Here is a 21,978-nt window from a genome sequence, read left to right on the forward strand (position 1 = left end):
TGGGCTTCGTTAAGCCATTACAGGCAGCACACTGCAAGTACGTAGCCCTCGCACTGCTAATGACCAAGAGGTGGGCGGCGTGTCGTTGGGGCAGGGGGAGGGCGCCTAAATTCAAGGATTGGCTTAATGACTTAGTATTTTGTCAGGAGCAACTCACTACTTATGCGGAACTATTACCTAGGACCTCTAGACCTAGAGATATTTGGGGACCCCCGACATGCTACCTGTTAGCGAAATCGAGCGAGAACCAAGCTGCTGAATCTGAGGCGAATGCATCCTAGAGTAACACGAGGGAATGAGCCACTGCCCTGTATGTAACTATCTTACGAGTAATGGGTTATGCTATCCCTAAATACATATATTCCATCCTAAAAAGCCCTGACATGCTATGACACACGTGCGTTTGGAAACCATTGTAAAAGCGAAAAGACCGCATAGTCCAGCTAAGAATGTGAAACAACTGACTAGCACTGCCTTTTATCTGATGTCATATGTATTGCTCTAATGTAAAGTCAATTATGCACAGGTTTATGAATGGATACCGTATTGTCACCGTCAGGGGCCAACAGACATGGAACACTGCGAGCTTAATATACTGGTAATGCGCTGAATGTTTATGCATAAATACTTCCATTGTATTGTTTGACTGTAAATCAATAAAGAAAGTTTTAAAAACAAAACAAAAGTAAGACTAGACTTTTTCATCGACCAAGGGGTACAAATTGACTTAACTAAAAGTGGTTACCAGCACAGAAAAACAGACTCTCTAAGGGTAATTAACTGTAACTTTAATGAACATCACCATCTGTGCTAATTACATTTCTTTCCCATAAGGGCTCCTAACTAATCCTGTAGTGGAATCCATGAAATAGTGCCCGTCTCTATGTTAAATTCATATTCTCGGAAAACGACGACATTGCGAAATATATTTAAAGTGGTCAGGACAGACGGCGAACAACCAGGACTGTTCTGGCACATCCAAGACACCCTACTCTTCAGCTTTTACCTCTACAGCTTAACCCAATTCTTTCCCCCAATCTACCACGACGCACCCAAGTGGCGTAATTCAAAATGATGTGACGCAGGATATGCTGAGGGGGTCCCTGAGAATCCAACAGCTCAAAGATATTGAAAGGCCTCGAGGTGAAAGGTAGGAGTCTTGAAGGGTGCCCTCCCGCCACCCCTTGCCGTCCGTACGCCTTGACGACCCCTAATTAACTCAACTTTGCTCTTCTAGCTTTCATTTTTTCCTTTCGCAGTAGACCGGTTCCCTCCGCAGTTGCGATTATCACAACCCTCTAGACTTTTATCCCGAATTTCTCTACTTTTTCGAATGCAGCCTACTTACTACCCAGTGTCTCGTTACTGGGTAGCGGCAGAGCTTTGGAAGGCAGTCGAAGGGTAGAGGTCTCGGTGCTGAGGTCAAGAAAAATGTCAGGTACTGAAAGAAGGTTGGAACTGGGTCCAATCATGTTCTCCTCAGTCCTGTCCTCTTTTTGTCCAAACAATAAACTCACAAGTCAGCCAAATGCTCCTCGATGTACATCCTTTACCACCCTCCAGCTCTGCTATACTTTTCCAGCAGCAGCACAGCCTTCTGCACCGCAAACCTTGCCAAGACAGGACGTCACAATAACAGACGTGACGCGTGCAGTTTCTCCCTGTATTACCCCGAATTCAAGGCCGATTTTTCCCCACTCCCGCTCCCCTCCGCTTACCATAGCGTTGCTACTGTCACCGCTCCCGTTGCTAAGGTACGCGGTTCATCCACGCATGCGCAGCTCTAGGTGTTTCCTGGGAAGGGGGGCGGAGCAAGTAACCATAGAGTGCGAGACTATAATTTAGACCGTGTTCATAGCCAAGGAAGAAAGACTAAACTCTGTGCCTTGCTCCCTACACTCAAAGAAGCCAAAGGGTAAAGCCATCGCTCCTAAATGTGACAGTCAGGTTATCAGAATAACTCCGTAATCGCTTTAAACAACCTCTAACAAAAGTCAGTGTCGGCATACTCTCCCATGCCTTGCGGATTCAACATTTCATTTAATTTCAATGTCGTTTTCCTTTTGTGGGACATGTTTTCCAACTATGTGTGAGCAAAACTGTACCTCAAAATTCAAAATGAGGTGATACAAAATAAATGTCACAAAGGCACTCAGAAGTTGTATACAAAGTATGTCAACATCAGAAATTCCATGTCAGGACCGGAGGCTCCGATTATGTTTCTCTTTTCTTTACTGAAAAAACAGCAGCCAATAAGAAAGTAAAACAAAAACACTACAATACCCATGAACACATAGTGGGTATCACATGACAACCATAGAGTAACCTCTATATAAGAAGCATACCATATCCTCTTTCTTTGCTGCTCCGCAGCCAGTTAAGTGCTTTGCCTTCCTTATCTCACTACTTGCTCTTATGCTGCTTTGTATGTGCTGCACGTTCTATTAGCATTCTTGCATTTAATTTCTCTGATTTACCTCTGTTACCAATTTTTTTTAAAAACAGACTTTTATTGATTTTCATGAAAATATACATTCAAACCCGCCGCCCACTGACTGGGCAACAGCAGAAACCAGGAGGAAATACAACGGACATCACTGCAATCTCAATATAGAGCAATGTCCAATGTCCCATTAGGCGTCCGTGATACAGTGCAGTCCGTCTTGCATGGTTGATTCAGTTCAATGCTGTGGAGCAAGAAGACCCCCCCCACCCCCCTCATCTCCCGCTCAAAAACGTCCCCAACAGAGCCCCCCACCCCAACCACACTCCCAAGTACCTCTCTGTTACCAATCTGTTCTTTTTATACTTGTGTCGATTTTCTTTTCCCCAAAGTTTCGTTTTTTCGATTGGGAGCCTTTTTTCAACCTCCCCGGTCGGGCGCTTTGTGCCTGCGCCTTTTTCCTCAGGTGGAGCGGGCGTACGGGGGCTAGAGGACGCGCATTCTAGCATTGCGCAGTCTTCTTTTCTTTGCTAACAGGCAGCCGTTAACTCGCATGCGCGGCGGCTATGTTTTTCTTCGATTTGCCGGTACTTTTGTGATTCAGCATTGCTGTGAGCGCAGGAACAGCACTTTTCATCGCTCATTGCCCACTTGCCTGTTAAAAGCCCCAATTTACGTCCAGAATGCACTTTATCCCTTTTGGGCTGTATAATAGCGCATAGGCATTGCCTAGAGTGGTTTCTTGGCAAGCCCTCCCTCCACACTAAGGGGTCGATTCCGCTTCCGGCTGCAAATCGTACCGACCGACACGGACCTGGACCGGATACCGACCGACACGGACCAGCGCCGTACGACCCGTTCAGTACGATGCAACGCGTGTGAATTACAACCGACACGTACGGAATACAAGCCGTACGACCGAGCCGTAGAGAAAATAGTGATCCGTCTGGAAAACCGACGTGAGTTTCACCGACTGACACGAACCGGGAATGAACCCGACCGACCCATACCCGCGATGTCCGATCCGCGCAGTACGATGCAATGCGTGTAAACCCAGACTGACTCGCACGGAGACCAAGCCGCACGACCGACACGCACAGATAACCGGGCCCACAAGTAATAGAGAACTCTGCGACCGATGCGTATGAAACACAGAAGATAGTCAGCGTAAACGAGGCGGAGAAGCCCGCACGAGCCAACATCAGCGTCCGTTTCCGTCAGAAGAACGTCTCCTTCATGCCTACAAAACCCAAAGGAATAAAGACAAAAAAAGGACCAAACAAGCAATGACAAAGCCAATAAATATCAAATAAAAAAACCTGGGACAAAGACACACCCACAACTCCAAATATATAAAGGACTACAATCACTACCATGATCCCTTGCAAACAGGAGACACAGCCAGCAGCAAACACCATCACACAGCAACCACAGACACACTCACAACTCACCCATCACAAACCATCAGCACCTCATCCAAAAGCACACACACATACAGCTAGCAAAACCAACACTAACCCATCCTCACACACACATCACTCACCACCACCACCCATCACCAAGCCCCCAAAGAAGAATCCAAAGTTCACAGATAGTGAGTTAGAAGTGCTGGTAGACGAGATCATCAGAGTAGAGCCACATTTGTTTGGTACATTGGTCCAAAGGACCCCCATGTCACAGAAAACCAAGATGTGGGCGAGGATTGTAGACAAGGTGAACGCTCAAGCACCAGCAAGGCGCACAAAGGACGATATCCAGAACAGGTGGTATGACGTGCGCAGGAGGGTCAAGAAACTCATTGAAAAAGATCACGCCCTGAGTCAGTGCACCGGCGGTGGCCCTCCTGCCAAACCAGTCTACTTCAGGACCTGGGAGGAGAAGGTGCGGGACATCCTACCACCAGAGAGCGTCCATGGTCTAACAGACATACCAGAGCCTGGTGAGTACACAAACAACATACCCAAGATTGTGTGGCAAGGGGACAGTGAAACCATGCACCGCAAGCAAAGCCACAGTAACCAATAGATAATCATCCCAAGATGTGATTGCCAGTCAGACAAACACAATACCTGCCATCTCATAGTGACTTGGAACTGTGTCATGACATGCACCAACCTACAAAGAAATAGAGCAAGGCAGTGGCACAAAGCTAAATAAACACTGCCAGACAGTTTGCCACCACAAACACACTACCTCACAGTGCAGCTGACTGACAGGAAGGAATAGTGGGGATGCAGGTGAAGTGAGTGTGTCCAAAAGCATGATGGGGTTTGTAGTCAAAACATGCCCACATCACAGGGAGTGGAAAATGACTGACAAGTTGGCTGACACTGGGTCCTGCTGTGGGGAGCATAAGGCCCTGGTAGGGCTTGTGCGCAAATCAGAAGCAGGACATCACTGACTGACATCTTGAAAGACAACTTGCACGCCCTCCAATGGAAGCACATTTCAGGGTGGGATGTCTGGCCGGGTGGGAAGGACTGACAGCTCTGACCATACTTATCAGCATGTGGAGACATTCCCCCCTCAACACAAACTCCAAACAACTCACCGGGTAGAATACATTGACCCACACCTCTGTGAAATAGCAGCAAAAGATACCCCGTACTGGGTGCTGCTGTGTGAAGCACAGGGGCTCTCTTTGGACTTGTAGCCAAACAAACACCAGGATTTCACAGTCAGACATCTTGCCATTGCTGTCACACCCCCTCACAGGGAAGCAGAGTCAAGAGGGAGGAAGTATGGGCATGCTGGAAAGGGGGGTGTAGCCAAGAGTATGATGGGAGTTGCAGTCACAGACAATCCCCACCCACCCACATGGCCCAGCAAGCTCACACTAAACCATGCTTGCCTCACAGGGAGTGGGAAGGGACCGACAAGATGTCTGACACTGGGCTCTGTTGTGGGGAGCACAAGGCCCTGCTGGGAAATGGGCAACAACAAACACCAGGACTTCACAGTCAGCCATCTTGCCATTGCTGTCACACCCTCTCACAGGGAAGCAGAGTCAAGAGGGAGGAAGTATGGGCATGCTGGGAAGGGGGTTGTCGCCAAGAGTATGATGGGAGTTGCAGTCACAGACAATCCCCACCCACCCACATGGCCCAGCAAGCTCACACTGAACCATGCCTGCCTCACAGGGAGTGAGAAGGGACCGACAAGATATCTGACACTGGGCTCTGTTGTGGGGAGCACAAGGCCCTGCTAGGAAATGGGCAACAACAATATCAAACTCTGTCCGCGATAAGCTGGAAAAAAGCAGTGTACAGGCAGGCATCTGTTCGTACAGTAGAAAATGTCATGTTTGTGAACCATTGATGTCTGTAGAAATATAACTTACATTGTGTGTCTCTTCCAAACACAGGTGGTGCTGGGGAGCCAGCACCAAATGAAGAGGATTCCCAGTCCCAGACTCTGGTGGACACTGAGCTCTCTGGTTTGACTCTGTCTATGTCCTCTTCGGATGACGACGACCAACCTGGCCCCTCCGGTGTGAGTCATCATGCAGCATCAGCAGCATCAACATCTGCACCCCCTGTACCCACGCCTCCAGCATCTGGAAACCGACAGGGCACCCCCGCCAACACAGACAGACCAAAGCCACTGAACACCCACTGCACAGGGACACAAGACCCCCCGGAAGCTACAGCAAACACCACCAGCAACACCACCCAAGGGGTCCCAGTGTCACCTGTGCGTCCCACCGCTGGTCCTGCCCATGTGGATAGGGGTGCTGGGAGGGGTGGGAGGCAGAGGGTGCGCCTTGCAGAGGGGTCTGGACTGCATGATGACCCCCAACTGGCACGCATCATAGATGCGTACCAGGATAGCACCGGAGGATTTGGCCAGGTAGTGGGGATCCTCAAGGACATACAAAAGGAGCAGGTTGCCCACCATGCCCACATGGAGGCAAAGTGGGATGCCCTTACTGCGGTGCATCGGGACATACTCCAATGCCTCCGCCAGATCAACACAAACCTGTCCACACCTCCCTGTGTGGCCACAACATCTGTTGCAACACCATCTTCCAGCGCCACAGGGAGGGATGAGGACTCTGGCGGAGAGTCCCCTGCACCGCAGAGGCCTGCACCTGAGGACCCCCCCCCCCCAAGAAGAAGAGGGGTCGTCTGAAGAAGGTCATGTGAGAGGCAGATGTCCCAGCACATTCCCCAGGGCCTCTAAACCTGTTCTGGACAATGTTCTTTGTGCGCAACCCGTTCACCTTGTTCAATCGCACACAACTCGCCCACATGACATGGAGGGTTCATGTTGGGCCAATGTAGCAGATGACTGTGGACTTTATTCTGGACATTTCATCTACCAGCACTTCCAACTCTAATGTGAACTTTGGATTCCAAACCCAATGTACAGCACCCACCATCCTGTGTACTTTCCTCACACATGTTAGAAAATAAACTCACCAGTACACCATATTTGCCTCTGTTGTGATTTCAACTTGTCATGTGTCATGAAGATGTCGATCTGCTACACAACACAGTGCATGCCAAATACTGCAACAATGTGACCAACGTTAGGTGAGTCATGGTGATGTGACACGTGAGGGAGACACACCACTATGGCAACATAACACATACTCACCATGGCCATGTTACTCATCCCACACAATGATGTTGACCTGAAACACATAGGTATGCACAAACACAACACCTATCTACAGTCATTGGTAACAAGTACACAGGTGAGGTAAGCAAATGTCACTCAGATGTGGGAAGACAGACAACGCACTGAACAAAGCATTGCACAGGTTCATTACACATCAGCAACATGTTTATTCAAATATAGTTGCAAGGCAATTGTACATTACGGTGGACACACGGTCACAGAGTGTCTGAGAATTGAAGTCAAGGGGTGTGTGGCACATCACTTGATGTCAATTGACTACTCCCACACTGGTGTCAGATTCTGGGTGTTGGGGGTCAGTGTTGACCAAACAACAGGCAAATTACCCAGTGAAGGACAGACACAAGACACAGTCAAAAGCACAGCAGAACAGGAGAGAAATGCAATACACATGCACAAAACATGTCACAAGAAACCTACACAGAAACAAGTTAGCAGTACTACCCTATTGAGGAGTACACACCACCTGAATGGACACATCACTGCACGCATCCAGTCAAGTGGCACACAGACACACTCAGACAGCAACAGAGCAGCCACAACACATTCCAGGCTAACTCCATACATTGACATAACAACCCTGGAAACTCACATTCAGGTGAAGAAGTTGTTGATGAGCTGTGAGCGGACGTCACCCTCATCCTCATCATCACTGGCATCGTGGCCCAGGCCGGGATCCTCCACAGGTGGCGGAGTATGGTCATCGTCATCCTGGATGAGAGGCACCTTCTTCCGCACTGCCATGTTGTGTAGCATGCAGCATACAATGATTATTTTGCACACCTTTGCAGGCTCATTTGGGAGGGTCCTCCGGTCTTGTCCAGGCAGCGAAAGCGGCTTTTCAGGAGGCTGAATGTCCGCTCAATCACCCTCCTGCTCCGACCATGCGCCTCATTGTAGCGAATCTCAGCTGGTGTCACAGGGTTACTGAGGGGTGTCAGCAACCACGGTATGTTGGGGTATCCGGAGTCACCTACACACAAACAAATGAACAAGTAGCTGAGTTTTATAGGAGTGCGGAATACAACATTGACAAACACACACAATGATAAACAGTCAGTACACACCGACGAGCCAGGCACGCTGAGCTGGCATCTGTGACATCAGCGTTGCAATGCGACTACTCCTCATTATGTAGGTATCGTGCGCAGAACCAGGGAACCGTGCACACACATGTGTGATACACATGTCTGCAAGACATACCACCAGAGCATTGATCGAGTGGAAATGTTTCCTGTTCCGGTATGCCTGCGGTGGTATCAGGGCCACATGTGTCCCATCAATAGATCCGATGACATTCGCCATCCTCCCCAGTGTATAAAAGGCATCCTTTATTTAATGGAGTTCAGCTGGGCTAGGGAACTTGATGTACAGGTCAAGGAAATGCAACATCCCCTACAAGACATCGCGTAGCACACGACTAAACATAGTTTGCGATATCCCACCTGCTGTAGCCGCAGTGTACTGGAAGGTACCAGTAGCAAAGAAGTGCAGGGCTGCCATCACCTTCACCTCTGGGGTCAGTGCTGTAGGGTATGTCCGGCCAGGTAGCAGATGTGGCGCCAACTGCTCCGCCAACTCCACAATCAGTTGTCTGGTGAAGCGGTACCGTCGGATGCAGTCGCGTTCCTGCATGGTTTGAATGTCTGGGAACGGTCGATGGACAGCTGGTACCCTGCAGAACAGAGATGAACAAAGGAAGATTGTCAGTTCATCCACCCATGTGGCCATGACCAGGCTCAATATCACATGATACATCATGACATTCCACAATGTACTGAGGTGTGTGCTGTTGGACATGGACACATATGTCACCTACATGACCATCACCTTACATCTCAATTCCACATGTCCACATAAGTCCCATGTAGTGCAATGGCCAATCATTTGGCTGTGTCACCCGACCAATGTACTGCTGTGACGTTACAAACACACACCACAGTGACAAGTGAGGCCTGTCTCCCAGGCATCACAGATATTTGCCATGCAGGTACCCAGGGTCCCTGTATTGCCACATCGACACTGGCATGGACATGGTGTATCATGTACACACCACAAGGCAAGCGTGAGTCCCACAGGTAGTGGCCACTGTTGTCCCTGCAGGCCCTACATGTACGTCTCTTAGACACACACACACCATCAAGGTTGCTGCATATACCACATGGATGTGGAGACTGTCTCCCATTGGGCACATTTGATCAGACACATCTAAGACAAAACATGCACACAGACTGTGGGTGCACATCTGAATTGTGGCTACAGGTCTCACTGTGACATACATGCCATCACCCCCAGAACTCATGGTGTATGTAAACATATCCAACCTGCAACTGTGTCTGTGACTCATGCCCATTACTGTACATTTGCACATCACAGTGGTAATGTGCACAACACACAAAGGATTCTGCCCAAATGTACACGTGAACAGCCTGTGAGTGGCTGAACAAAAGTGCCACACAACAAACCAAATGTTGCCCCCTCAACACACAGGGAATGCAGCCTTACATGCCATGGGACACTGTGTGCCCAATGCTGTAGTGTGGTAGGTGTGCACAGGTGTCCCTGGCAAGTAATTGTGTGTTTAATCCGACAAATAGTCACACCAATGAGGTCCGATGCGGGTGACAATGCGTACGCATTGCACGGTTCATGACTGAGCCGTGCGTACGGTTTGCCATTGACTGCAATGAGGTCCGACGCGGGTGACAATGCGTACTTATTGCACGGTTCATGACAGAGCCGTGCATACGCTTTGCCATTGACTGCAATGAGGTCCGTCGCGGGTGACAAAGCGTACGCTTTGCACGGTTCATGACTGAGCCGTGCGTACGCTTTGCCATTGACTACAATGAGGTCCGACGCGAATGACAATGCGTATGCATTGCACGGTTCATGACCGAGCTGTGCGTACGCTTTGCCATTGACTGCAATGAGGTCCGACGCGGGTGACTATCATGCATGCGCGTCAGGCAGGCATGGTCCGAGACAGGCGTACGCCTTGGCCATTGAATCGTATGGAGACGGGTGCATGTGTATTTTCAAAAATACACGTTGTACAGTCAGTTGACCGAGCCTGGCGCACCCATTGGCTCTGGACTGTCATGGAGACGGATGCGGATTCAAAACTTGTACGAGTTGTGCGCTGGAAATTCAGTTGGATGCCTACAACAATGTTGCAATTCCTAGTGTTTCATAAAGGTGAAGATTTGAACGATGCGGAAGGTGTGTACGAGTCTTACATTTCCATGGATTGGCCAGATTCATAGAATGCAACCGTGTTGGACCTATCACTTGAGACACATGGCACAGATTCTGCCTCTGCAGCACAGATATAAGGCTGGCTGGTCCCCAAGGAGCTCACTTGCCTGCACTACATGCTCCTGGACCACATCCCTGCTACCACTGTTGCTGTCTCTGCATCCTCTGGCTCCTGCTATGGCACGTACTCTGGAGAGGGCCCCAGCCTTCACTGAGGAGGAGAACCAGGCCCTGCGGACGGGCTCCTTCCACAGTACACAAGCTGTATGGGAAACCAGTGGAGCAGGTGAGTGTGCAGTCCACTGCCTTCCTAATTGTGCATGTTGTCTGACTAGCAGTACTAGCAGTGTGTACACCAGTGGCAAGCATTTTCACTGACTACTTTCATCCCCCAAAGTCTGTAGGTACATTTAATGAACAGGTGTTCTGCTGCTAAAGTGCATTAGTGCAAGCTTAAACTTCCCAGGCATTGTTAACATGTCAGACATGCAGGTTATTTGTCCTTTCTCATGGTTGCACTACCTGTGTAACTCATTTTCCTTTGTGATGATGACACGTATATCCAAATGTGTGCAGCACAAATATGGGGCATGTGTGTTAATGGAATTTTAACTTTGTCATCCTCACAGGTTGATGCCCACCAGAAGCAGGAGATATGGCCGACCATCGCCTGGGCAGTTCGTTCAGTGGGGGTCTACAAGCGCAGGATCCGTAACTGCCAGAAGAGGTGGCAGGACCTTCGGGGCTGGACCCAGAGGATCGCTAGAGTCCAGCTGAAGCTGTCACCTCCACGCAGGAGGGGTGGACACCGGACCCTGACCCCCCACATGCTCCGGATCCTGGCGGTGTTCTTCCCGGACCTGGATAGGCAGCTGAAGGCCAGACAGCATCAAGGAGGGGGTAAATCCATGCCTAATCTGTGTACTATGTCTGACATGCTAATTGCAGTCTTTTGGCCTGGTCACACTTCCACATTACGTAGGTCTTGTAGTCCAATACTCAGGTCCCTCAATTGTGTGATGCACCCTCCTCATCTGTTCCACAGGTGTGGCCCCTACAGTCTGTTGCTTGTGTCACTAGGGCACTGTGTCCCTGCAGTCAGCTATGCTTCAGCTTCCGGACAGCATCTGTTCCTGTGACTCTGTTGTGTGTTTCATGGGTGGTTCAATTATTTACCCAATGCCTGGTATCTGACATGTGATCTGTGTGTGCCCTTGATATGTGTTCCAATTGCTGGTCTGACTCGCCACATGTGGCTGGGGTATTTCAAACTAAGCCATGAAGCAGGGGACTCCAATTTGTGGGCCTCAGGAGTATGTATATTAAGTATGTCACACTTGCTTAGCCATCTGACTACTGTCCAGGGCCAAACACTGTTTCACGTAGACCTGGGCAGTCATGCCTCCTCAAGGGCATTTATAAACACTCTGTAATCCCACTCCTGTGTATCAATTTACAGGTTGTGCTTAGTGACATGTGCCTTCAGGTGTCTGCCTCAGTGTCATTATGGTGTGGCTTCCTGTTACGTACAACTGAGGTGTCCATGATTTTGAGGGTCAGCAGGACATCTGAGATGTGACTGTGAGAGACAAGACCTGCATGACATATAGGTGTGTGATCATCTGACAGCGCACAATGGTGTATGCAACTATGTTCAGGCAGCTGGGTTATATGCACGGCAGACTGTGATGTGCTAATGTACAGGGAGTTGTGTTTGCAGAGACTCATATTTCTGATTTGCATGATGTGGGGTCTTCTGGGTCCTGGATATGTTGTTTGCAGGGAAGGGGAAAGTGCACTTGTCATCTGCAGAGTTAGCTTTACCCCTGAGCTATGATTGTGACACAGTGCATACTGTTGTTGTCTGGATGCCCTGCCCCTGTGACAGGAGACAGTGTTGACTGACCTTCCAGGCATGCCAGTGCCTTGGCATTTAACTTGCTATGAGTGATCCTGCATTGTGTTCAAGTGTGCACCATGCACCCCATTGTGGTATTGACTATCAGGACATGAGAACATCATAGTGTGAGTTGCTGGCATGCATCACAAGCATGTGAAATGAGTCTCTGCCCATTCCTTCATCCGGACACCTGTACTGAGTCAGTGTCAAGAGATGTGCTGTGTGTATAGTGACATACTCCTACATGTTCACTTGCATGTCCAACTGATGTGTGGGTGGTGCATGTTGGGACTTTGGGGTATTAGCATCCAACATGCAACAGACATATGGGTGCAAGTCAAGGAGGGATATGTGTGCCATGGTTGATGTTCAGAATGACAATTGGCTTATTCTAAACAGTGTTGGCACTTTGAGCAGTGTTCAGCCGATGATGCCAGGGCTTGCCCTGTGATGTGATGTACTTACTGTGGTGTGTGCAGTCAGTGCAGGTGACTGATGTTGTTCTCTTTCTTCCTATTCTTATCCAGATACATCCACGGCCACAGGAGGGGACAGCTCCACGGACCAGGAGGAGCCACAGAGCCTGATAGGGACAGAAGGAGAGGAGTCGGGGGGACCCAGTGGCACGGAGGGCGAGTGGAGCCACACCGAGGAGTCGTCAGCACCATCCACCCCAGCTGAGGGCCACAGCAGCTCTGAGGATGACTCCCTTGTGGAGGCAAGTGTCAGCAGCCACCAAACCCCAGCTAGTGAGGCTGTACCCGCCACCGCCCCCACCACCACCATCACCACCCTCCCATCGGCTCCCATCCCAGAGGTCCGTGGAGGCTCCCGTGTTTGGGAGCATGTCTCCTTTGTGCCAGGCACCGCACCCCCAGCACCTGTGTCTCCTGCTGCCCTGAGTGAGGAGTCTGTGGACTTACTTAGACAGATCCATGTAGGGCAGACATTGATGCTGAGTGTCCTCCATGCACACACCACTCTGTTGACACAACTGGTGTCGTTCATGGAGGGCATTTCATCGGGCATGTCTGCCCTACAGAGGACCAATCAGTCCGTGGCCTCCTCCCTGATGGCAGCAGTGTCCCTCCTCCAACAGTCCCGCACCCCTCCTACCCCTGCACCACTCACGATTCCAAGCAGCCTACCTGTCCGAAGCACACACACACCTGCACATTCTCACAAAGCCACAGACACGGGCAGCACACAAACACCCAAACCAAGGGCTAGACGTGCACACAAGCAAGCGCAGGAGACTGATACAACACTCACAGGGGCTGGTTTGCAGACACACACACAGTCATCCACAACCACTCCGCAGTCCTCCGAAACCTCTCCCTCCCAGCCCCCTTCCCTTGCCTCACCTGCAACCCCATCTCCACAGAAGCTCTTCCTCTGTGACCTTGGCCTCTTCCCCACCGACCCAGCAGATCCAGATTACAAGGGGAAGAGGAAGCCCCTCACACCCGGACACCCTCCACCAGGCACAGTCAGACTGAGGCCCCCACCCGTGAGTCCCCCTGGAGCCGGAAGAGCAAGATCCCACCGCCGCCACACAGCTCCAAGGCAAAGTCTCCATCCTCCATCCCCCAGGCCACCACTCCAGAGGTTCCCCCGCCACACCCTGCCCCGAGTTCCCCCACCCACAGATACACCATCCTCAAAATGCTGAGGCCCTCCCCCCCTACCACTTGCTCCTCCACACCCGGTCAGACGGTTAGTGCCACTGATGTGGGGACCGTGTCCCCCCTCTGTCCTGCCGACCTCACCTGCACCCCATTCCGCTCACATGGATTTAGCCACTGCAGTGGAGTCCACGACCACCCCGTCTGACTTGGGCACTGCAGTGGGGACCCAATCGACTCCATCTGACCTGCCCACTGAAGTTGTGCCGGCACCCACCCCATCTGACTTATGCCCCACAGTTGTGACTGCACCCACCACTTCAGTCAGCTCCACTGCGATTGCAAGTGACTCTCCTGCATCCACCACCCCTTCACTGCCTCCTTCTGCTGCGCCCTGATCCTGTCCCTGCGGTGCCTGGCCTGCCCCCATGTATGCCCCTCCAAGGGGATGTCCCCTGTTCTTACCAGTGCAGGCAAGCAACGTGTGACAGTTGTCACTCAAGTTCACTCCTTGTCATTTTGATAATGGACTGGCCATTGGTCTTTTGTTTGAACGGACGTTTACATTTTCATCTGCTGAATAAAGCTTTTTTCTTTATCCATGTGAACTTGATTTAGCTGTACATTAAGTTGATGATGTTTAGCATGCCTTTGCACCTGTAATGCTTGGTTTCCAATGTTGAATACTGAGGTGTTGATGTGAGGTACTCCATGTGGTCCATGAGATATGTATCCTATTCTGGTCGGTATCCATGTCATCCTTTGCAGCTAACTGGGTGTGTCATGATCAACAATTTGTGGACATCTCTGTGAACATTTCATTTGCATGGTCACATCTGTGGCTTGGACCCAGGCACATACGATGTGCTTCCTATTGTCCAATTTGTCTATTTTCCTGACTTTGGGGGCATCTCCACTGGACCTACAGGTGTGGACATCATTGGTATAGGAGCAACTGGGTCCTCTGTGCAACTTGCTGTACATATGTGTTGAGTAAGTGCAGATGACTTAGGGGAGACTCACGTACCCAGGCTGTTGTGACCAGAGCCTTCATTGTGTGGTAACTGATGGCTGACTGACCAAGTGTTCTGCTGACATGAGTGAGACGTGCTGTGACTATGTTTGGCACAGCTGGGCTTCCACAGGAGTTGGGTCCCCTCAGGCTATGTCACGGATGTGTTGTTCCGTGACATTGCCAGGGCCCATGTTGTGTGGGAATGTGTGTGTGTGTCCACATCCCTTTTCATACACAGGCAGTGTTCCCTTGATATGTTCCTGTTGTTTATGGTTGCTGAGTGGTACTGTGTTCATCCCACAACTTTGCCATGTGCTACCAGATGTGTGGGTGCATGACGCACTACTGTTAATTGGTGTTTCATCATTGGGATTTTTCAGTTCTGAGTTGTGGTGATGTTGTCAGACACAGATGGGACACAGTCAGGGGTCCCCAAGGCACTTGTTAGTTCGCAATATCATGTAGTTGTCCCTAGGTGGTACCTTTCAGTGATTGAGACATGTGTATGTGCGTGTGACTGGTCCTACTTGTCTGGTTCAGGGATGCAATGTTTGCAGGTGTCAGCATGTGTGCCTTGTTGTTCTCCTTGGCTTCTGCATTGTCCTGGGACTGTGGGAGGTATTCTGAAGGTTATGTGAGCTTTGACATGATGGCCAGGTACCGCATACTATGCAGTATGTCTGTCATTCCCCAGGGTGGTGAACTGTCCTTGTTTGATGAGTCTGTGGACCTTAGTTCCTCCCAACATTCCTGTGTTTGTCATGGGTGCATGTGCAATGTCACCTGTCCACGTGGGCTTCACAGATGCACATTGTTGTAGTTCAGTGTGTGTGGTGTTGAGGGTGGACTGATGTAAATGTTTGCATGGAAGGGCCCCTAGCTCCCGTTTGTCCATGGATGACAGGCCATGCTGAGTGATTTGTGTTTGTGTAGATGTGATGTACGTTTGCGGCCCAGGACACATGTCTGGTTTTCACAGTTTGTAAGCCATCTACCTTTGTCATCACAGTGGAGGTGTCATGCATGCTTGTGTCACCCCAGTGTCTGGTCCCTGGGTGTAGTGCTGTTGTGTGTCAGTCTCTTGCTGTGTTAGTTTGTGTTCATTCCAGCTTGTGTCACATGTGTCTGTTGTGCTCCCTCTCATCTCACAATGCCTGATTGCCCACTAAGGGTTTCCCAGTGATGATTTACTTTTGTATGGTACTGTGTCCACATCTGTGTCACTGTGGTTCAGCCCCCCTCATGTGTTGTGTGGTTGCCTGGGGATACTGAAACACACACACACACATGTTCTGTCAGATGTGCAGTGTGAGGCTGCCTGTTTGTGTTTGTGCATCTGCATCAGTGCATTGGTATTGCTGTTGTGGGCCATTGTCTGGATGTTGTTTCTGTGATTTTCCCTGTTGTCCCTATGAGTCATATCACATCATTGTGCACATTCATCCTGGTTGTTAGGTGCCATTGCTGGCATGGAATGTGAGTTGTTTACCTGACACCTACAGTCTACACAGGTTGTTTTGATTAGTGTGTCTATTTTCGAGATGTGTGTATGCTTTGTGATGGTCACTTCTGCTCTTGTGTCATTGTACAATGTATGCATTGTCAGCCCCCATGTGTGGTGCTTGTCTGCACATGGCCGAGAGTATGTTTTGTTTTCACAGCACTGTTAGTCTCACCACATCTCTGTGGGTATGGGACACAACCACTAGTTTGCCCCAAATGTATTTCATGTGTTGGGAGCAGGAATCATACATGCTGTTTGGCATTTGCAGCTTTGACCATGATGATACTTACCTTTTGGTCACTGTGATGAGGGGGGTTTAGACCCCATCACCACAATGCTCGACATTTGCTGCAGTTTGGAACCCCACAGTTAACTTTTGTTCTACACAGTGAGGGGGTGTTATTTTTACATTGACACAGTGCTATAGTGATGCTTGCCTTGTGTAGACCACACTCATTTGTTGGTCACACATGTGCTGTTAGTTACATTGTATGTTCGAAGTCATAATCACTGTTGTGGGCATTTGTCACTGACTACACACTGTTGTCATGATGTTGGGGGGGATGTATTTTGCTGACATACCTAATGTTGCAGTATGATGGATGTGTGGTGAATCACCCATCCTATGGGTGGGGGTGGCAGGGGTGATGGGCAACAGGTCCCCTATGAGTGGGGGTGACAGGGGTGATGGGCAACATAAGCCCTATGAGTGGGGGTGGCATTAGTGATGGACAACAGGTCCCCTATGAGTGGTGGTGGCAGGGGTGATGGGCAACATAAGCCCTATGAGTGGGGGTGGCAGGGGTGATGGGCAACAGGTCCCCTATGGGTGGGGGGGCAGGGGTGATGGGCAACAGGTCCCCTATGAGTGGGGGTGGCAGGGGTGATGGGCAACAGGTTCCCTATGAGTGGGGGTGGCAGGGGTGATGAGCAACATAAGCCCTATGAGTGGGGGTGGCATTAGTGATGGGCAACAGGTCCCCTATGAGTGGGGGTGGCAGGGGTGATGGGCAACATAAGCCCTATGAGTGGGGGTGGCAGGGGTGATGGGCAACAGGTCCCCTATGGGTGGGGGGGCAGGGGTGATGGGCAACAGGTCCCCTATGAGTGGGGGTGGCAGGGGTGATGGGCAACAGGTCCCCTATGAGTGGGGGTGGCAGGGGTGATGAGCAACATAAGCCCTATGAGTGGGGGTGGCATTAGTGATGGGCAACAGGTCCCCTATGAGTGGGGGTGGCAGGGGTGATGGGCAACATAAGCCCTATGAGTGGGGGTGGCAGGGGTGATGGGCAACAGGTCCCCTATGGGTGGGGGTGGCAGGGGTGATGGTCAACAGGTCCCCTATGAGTGGGGGTGGCAGGGGTGATGGGCAACTGGTCCCCTATGGGTGGGGGTGGTAGGGGTGATGGGCAACAGGTCCTCTATGGGTGGGGGTGGCAGGGGTGATGGGCAACAGGTCCCCTATGGGTGGGGGTGGCAGGGGTGATGGGCAACAAGTCCTCTATGGGTGGGGGTGGCAGGGGCGATGGGCAACAGGTCCCCTATGGGTGGGGGTGGCAGGGGTGATGGCCAACATAAGCCCTATGAGTGGGGGTGGCATTAGTGATGGGCAACAGGTCCCCTATGAGTGGGGGTGTCAGGGGTTGTAGTGGAGACAGAGTTCCATGAACACACATTGCTATGTTAGCATAAGCGTCTTAGATGTAAAACGCCATCTTGTCACTTTTGCTGCTTTTGCACACAACACCGCAGATAGCTGTTATTATGCAAAAAACTGCTTGCTTGCTTTTTCTTCACAAGAGAACGGTCTGTTGTTCACATCCCTAGACGTGCACCGCGACCTTAGTCTGAACACTGTGTGCAGAAGCTGGCAAGGTCAAATAACAATGTATGCTTTTGAATTCATGTTGGTCGGCCCACGCTCTAGCCATAACACGCACACAGCTGCAAATATCTGAAACTCGGGTGCCTTTAATATTGCATTTTGCATGCATGATACAGACACTTTGGAGAAGACCTTTTCCAGACACAGAGCAGAGCTGATCCTGTGATGTGATTCACCTAAGCTGATATTTACGGTATGGGGTTCCCCATTCAAAACTAGAGACCTTCTATTAGTTTCATAATACTAGCTTACTTGTGAAGGGAGGGTGGCTTTATTCCACTATCATTTATAACATGATTTCTCCCATCATTTTCTATGGCATTGTAACAATGCTGATGGTTTTAATTTTAATCATTTGTCTGCTTATGTTAGCCAAAGTACTGCATCTTAGGGCATGTAGTTAAAAATAAACATTTTAAACTTTACTGTGTCTCTGATTACTCTTGTTGTGGACTGATATGAGAATAATAACGAAAAGGTGTTTCTGATTCCCACCATTCCTGAGAGTACTCTAAGTCGCTTGTTCTGGGTTGTCTAATCATTGGTAGCTTCGAGATGATACAGAGAATGAATGAGACACTGATGCTAGTCGGATAGGGGTTCTGGGTACTGAGGTGAGTTTCTGGTACACCACAATTCACTGAGGTCCTGGTTTCCTGCGCATAGTCTGTGCATGAGCAGAATCCCTGCAACATGGCGCACCTAACGTTTGGTCTTATGATTGAGACGCCTTAGTAGTGCTTATATTAGTCCTGCTATGGCACGTACTCTGGAGAGGGCCCCAGCCTTCACTGAGGAGGAGAACCAGGCCCTGCGGACGGGCTCCTTCCACAGTACACAAGCTGTATGGGAAACCAGTGGAGCAGGTGAGTGTGCAGTCCACTGCCTTCCTAATTGTGCATGTTGTCTGACTAGCAGTACTAGCAGTGTGTACACCAGTGGCAAGCATTTTCACTGACTACTTTCATCCCCCAAAGTCTGTAGGTACATTTAATGAACAGGTGTTCTGCTGCTAAAGTGCATTAGTGCAAGCTTAAACTTCCCAGGCATTGTTAACATGTCAGACATGCAGGTTATTTGTCCTTTCTCATGGTTGCACTACCTGTGTAACTCATTTTCCTTTGTGATGATGACACGTATATCCAAATGTGTGCAGCACAAATATGGGGCATGTGTGTTAATGGAATTTTAACTTTGTCATCCTCACAGGTTGATGCCCACCAGAAGCAGGAGATATGGCCGACCATCGCCTGGGCAGTTCGTTCAGTGGGGGTCTACAAGCGCAGGATCCGTAACTGCCAGAAGAGGTGGCAGGACCTTCGGGGCTGGACCCAGAGGATCGCTAGAGTCCAGCTGAAGCTGTCACCTCCACGCAGGAGGGGTGGACACCGGACCCTGACCCCCCACATGCTCCGGATCCTGGCGGTGTTCTTCCCGGACCTGGATAGGCAGCTGAAGGCCAGACAGCATCAAGGAGGGGGTAAATCCATGCCTAATCTGTGTACTATGTCTGACATGCTAATTGCAGTCTTTTGGCCTGGTCACACTTCCACATTACGTAGGTCTTGTAGTCCAATACTCAGGTCCCTCAATTGTGTGATGCACCCTCCTCATCTGTTCCACAGGTGTGGCCCCTACAGTCTGTTGCTTGTGTCACTAGGGCACTGTGTCCCTGCAGTCAGCTATGCTTCAGCTTCCGGACAGCATCTGTTCCTGTGACTCTGTTGTGTGTTTCATGGGTGGTTCAATTATTTACCCAATGCCTGGTATCTGACATGTGATCTGTGTGTGCCCTTGATATGTGTTCCAATTGCTGGTCTGACTCGCCACATGTGGCTGGGGTATTTCAAACTAAGCCATGAAGCAGGGGACTCCAATTTGTGGGCCTCAGGAGTATGTATATTAAGTATGTCACACTTGCTTAGCCATCTGACTACTGTCCAGGGCCAAACACTGTTTCACGTAGACCTGGGCAGTCATGCCTCCTCAAGGGCATTTATAAACACTCTGTAATCCCACTCCTGTGTATCAATTTACAGGTTGTGCTTAGTGACATGTGCCTTCAGGTGTCTGCCTCAGTGTCATTATGGTGTGGCTTCCTGTTACGTACAACTGAGGTGTCCATGATTTTGAGGGTCAGCAGGACATCTGAGATGTGACTGTGAGAGACAAGACCTGCATGACATATAGGTGTGTGATCATCTGACAGCGCACAATGGTGTATGCAACTATGTTCAGGCAGCTGGGTTATATGCACGGCAGACTGTGATGTGCTAATGTACAGGGAGTTGTGTTTGCAGAGACTCATATTTCTGATTTGCATGATGTGGGGTCTTCTGGGTCCTGGATATGTTGTTTGCAGGGAAGGGGAAAGTGCACTTGTCATCTGCAGAGTTAGCTTTACCCCTGAGCTATGATTGTGACACAGTGCATACTGTTGTTGTCTGGATGCCCTGCCCCTGTGACAGGAGACAGTGTTGACTGACCTTCCAGGCATGCCAGTGCCTTGGCATTTAACTTGCTATGAGTGATCCTGCATTGTGTTCAAGTGTGCACCATGCACCCCATTGTGGTATTGACTATCAGGACATGAGAACATCATAGTGTGAGTTGCTGGCATGCATCACAAGCATGTGAAATGAGTCTCTGCCCATTCCTTCATCCGGACACCTGTACTGAGTCAGTGTCAAGAGATGTGCTGTGTGTATAGTGACATACTCCTACATGTTCACTTGCATGTCCAACTGATGTGTGGGTGGTGCATGTTGGGACTTTGGGGTATTAGCATCCAACATGCAACAGACATATGGGTGCAAGTCAAGGAGGGATATGTGTGCCATGGTTGATGTTCAGAATGACAATTGGCTTATTCTAAACAGTGTTGGCACTTTGAGCAGTGTTCAGCCGATGATGCCAGGGCTTGCCCTGTGATGTGATGTACTTACTGTGGTGTGTGCAGTCAGTGCAGGTGACTGATGTTGTTCTCTTTCTTCCTATTCTTATCCAGATACATCCACGGCCACAGGAGGGGACAGCTCCACGGACCAGGAGGAGCCACAGAGCCTGATAGGGACAGAAGGAGAGGAGTCGGGGGGACCCAGTGGCACGGAGGGCGAGTGGAGCCACACCGAGGAGTCGTCAGCACCATCCACCCCAGCTGAGGGCCACAGCAGCTCTGAGGATGACTCCCTTGTGGAGGCAAGTGTCAGCAGCCACCAAACCCCAGCTAGTGAGGCTGTACCCGCCACCGCCCCCACCACCACCATCACCACCCTCCCATCGGCTCCCATCCCAGAGGTCCGTGGAGGCTCCCGTGTTTGGGAGCATGTCTCCTTTGTGCCAGGCACCGCACCCCCAGCACCTGTGTCTCCTGCTGCCCTGAGTGAGGAGTCTGTGGACTTACTTAGACAGATCCATGTAGGGCAGACATTGATGCTGAGTGTCCTCCATGCACACACCACTCTGTTGACACAACTGGTGTCGTTCATGGAGGGCATTTCATCGGGCATGTCTGCCCTACAGAGGACCAATCAGTCTGTGGCCTCCTCCCTGATGGCAGCAGTGTCCCTCCTCCAACAGTCCCGCACCCCTCCTACCCCTGCACCACTCACGATTCCAAGCAGCCTACCTGTCCGAAGCACACACACACCTGCACATTCTCACAAAGCCACAGACACGGGCAGCACACAAACACCCAAACCAAGGGC

General features: G+C 50.4%; 1 protein-coding gene and 1 long non-coding RNA gene across 3 annotated transcripts in view; one reads left to right on the forward strand and one right to left on the reverse strand.

Annotated features, from left to right (window-relative positions):
• DNAL1 (dynein axonemal light chain 1) overlaps positions 1–1,808 on the reverse strand; it is a 281,387-nt gene extending 279,579 nt beyond the window's left edge. Inside the window, exon 1 of one of the 2 annotated variants that reach the window (XM_085627053.1) lies at positions 1,719–1,808. In XM_085627053.1, the coding sequence (XP_085483179.1) occupies positions 1,719–1,721 (3 nt within the window). In that variant the 5' untranslated portion in view covers positions 1,722–1,808. Of the gene's footprint in view, positions 1–1,517; positions 1,614–1,718 lie in introns of those variants that run through there. The other variant, XM_085627054.1, reaches the window with a different exon arrangement.
• The window catches only part of LOC146799491 (uncharacterized), a 246,151-nt gene that overhangs the window by 202,538 nt on the left and 21,635 nt on the right, over positions 1–21,978 (forward strand). The gene's annotated exons all lie outside the window — the stretch shown is intronic.

Source organism: Triturus cristatus, chromosome 9, assembly GCF_964204655.1.
Source record: "Triturus cristatus chromosome 9, aTriCri1.1, whole genome shotgun sequence".
NCBI lineage: Eukaryota > Metazoa > Chordata > Amphibia > Caudata > Salamandridae > Triturus > Triturus cristatus.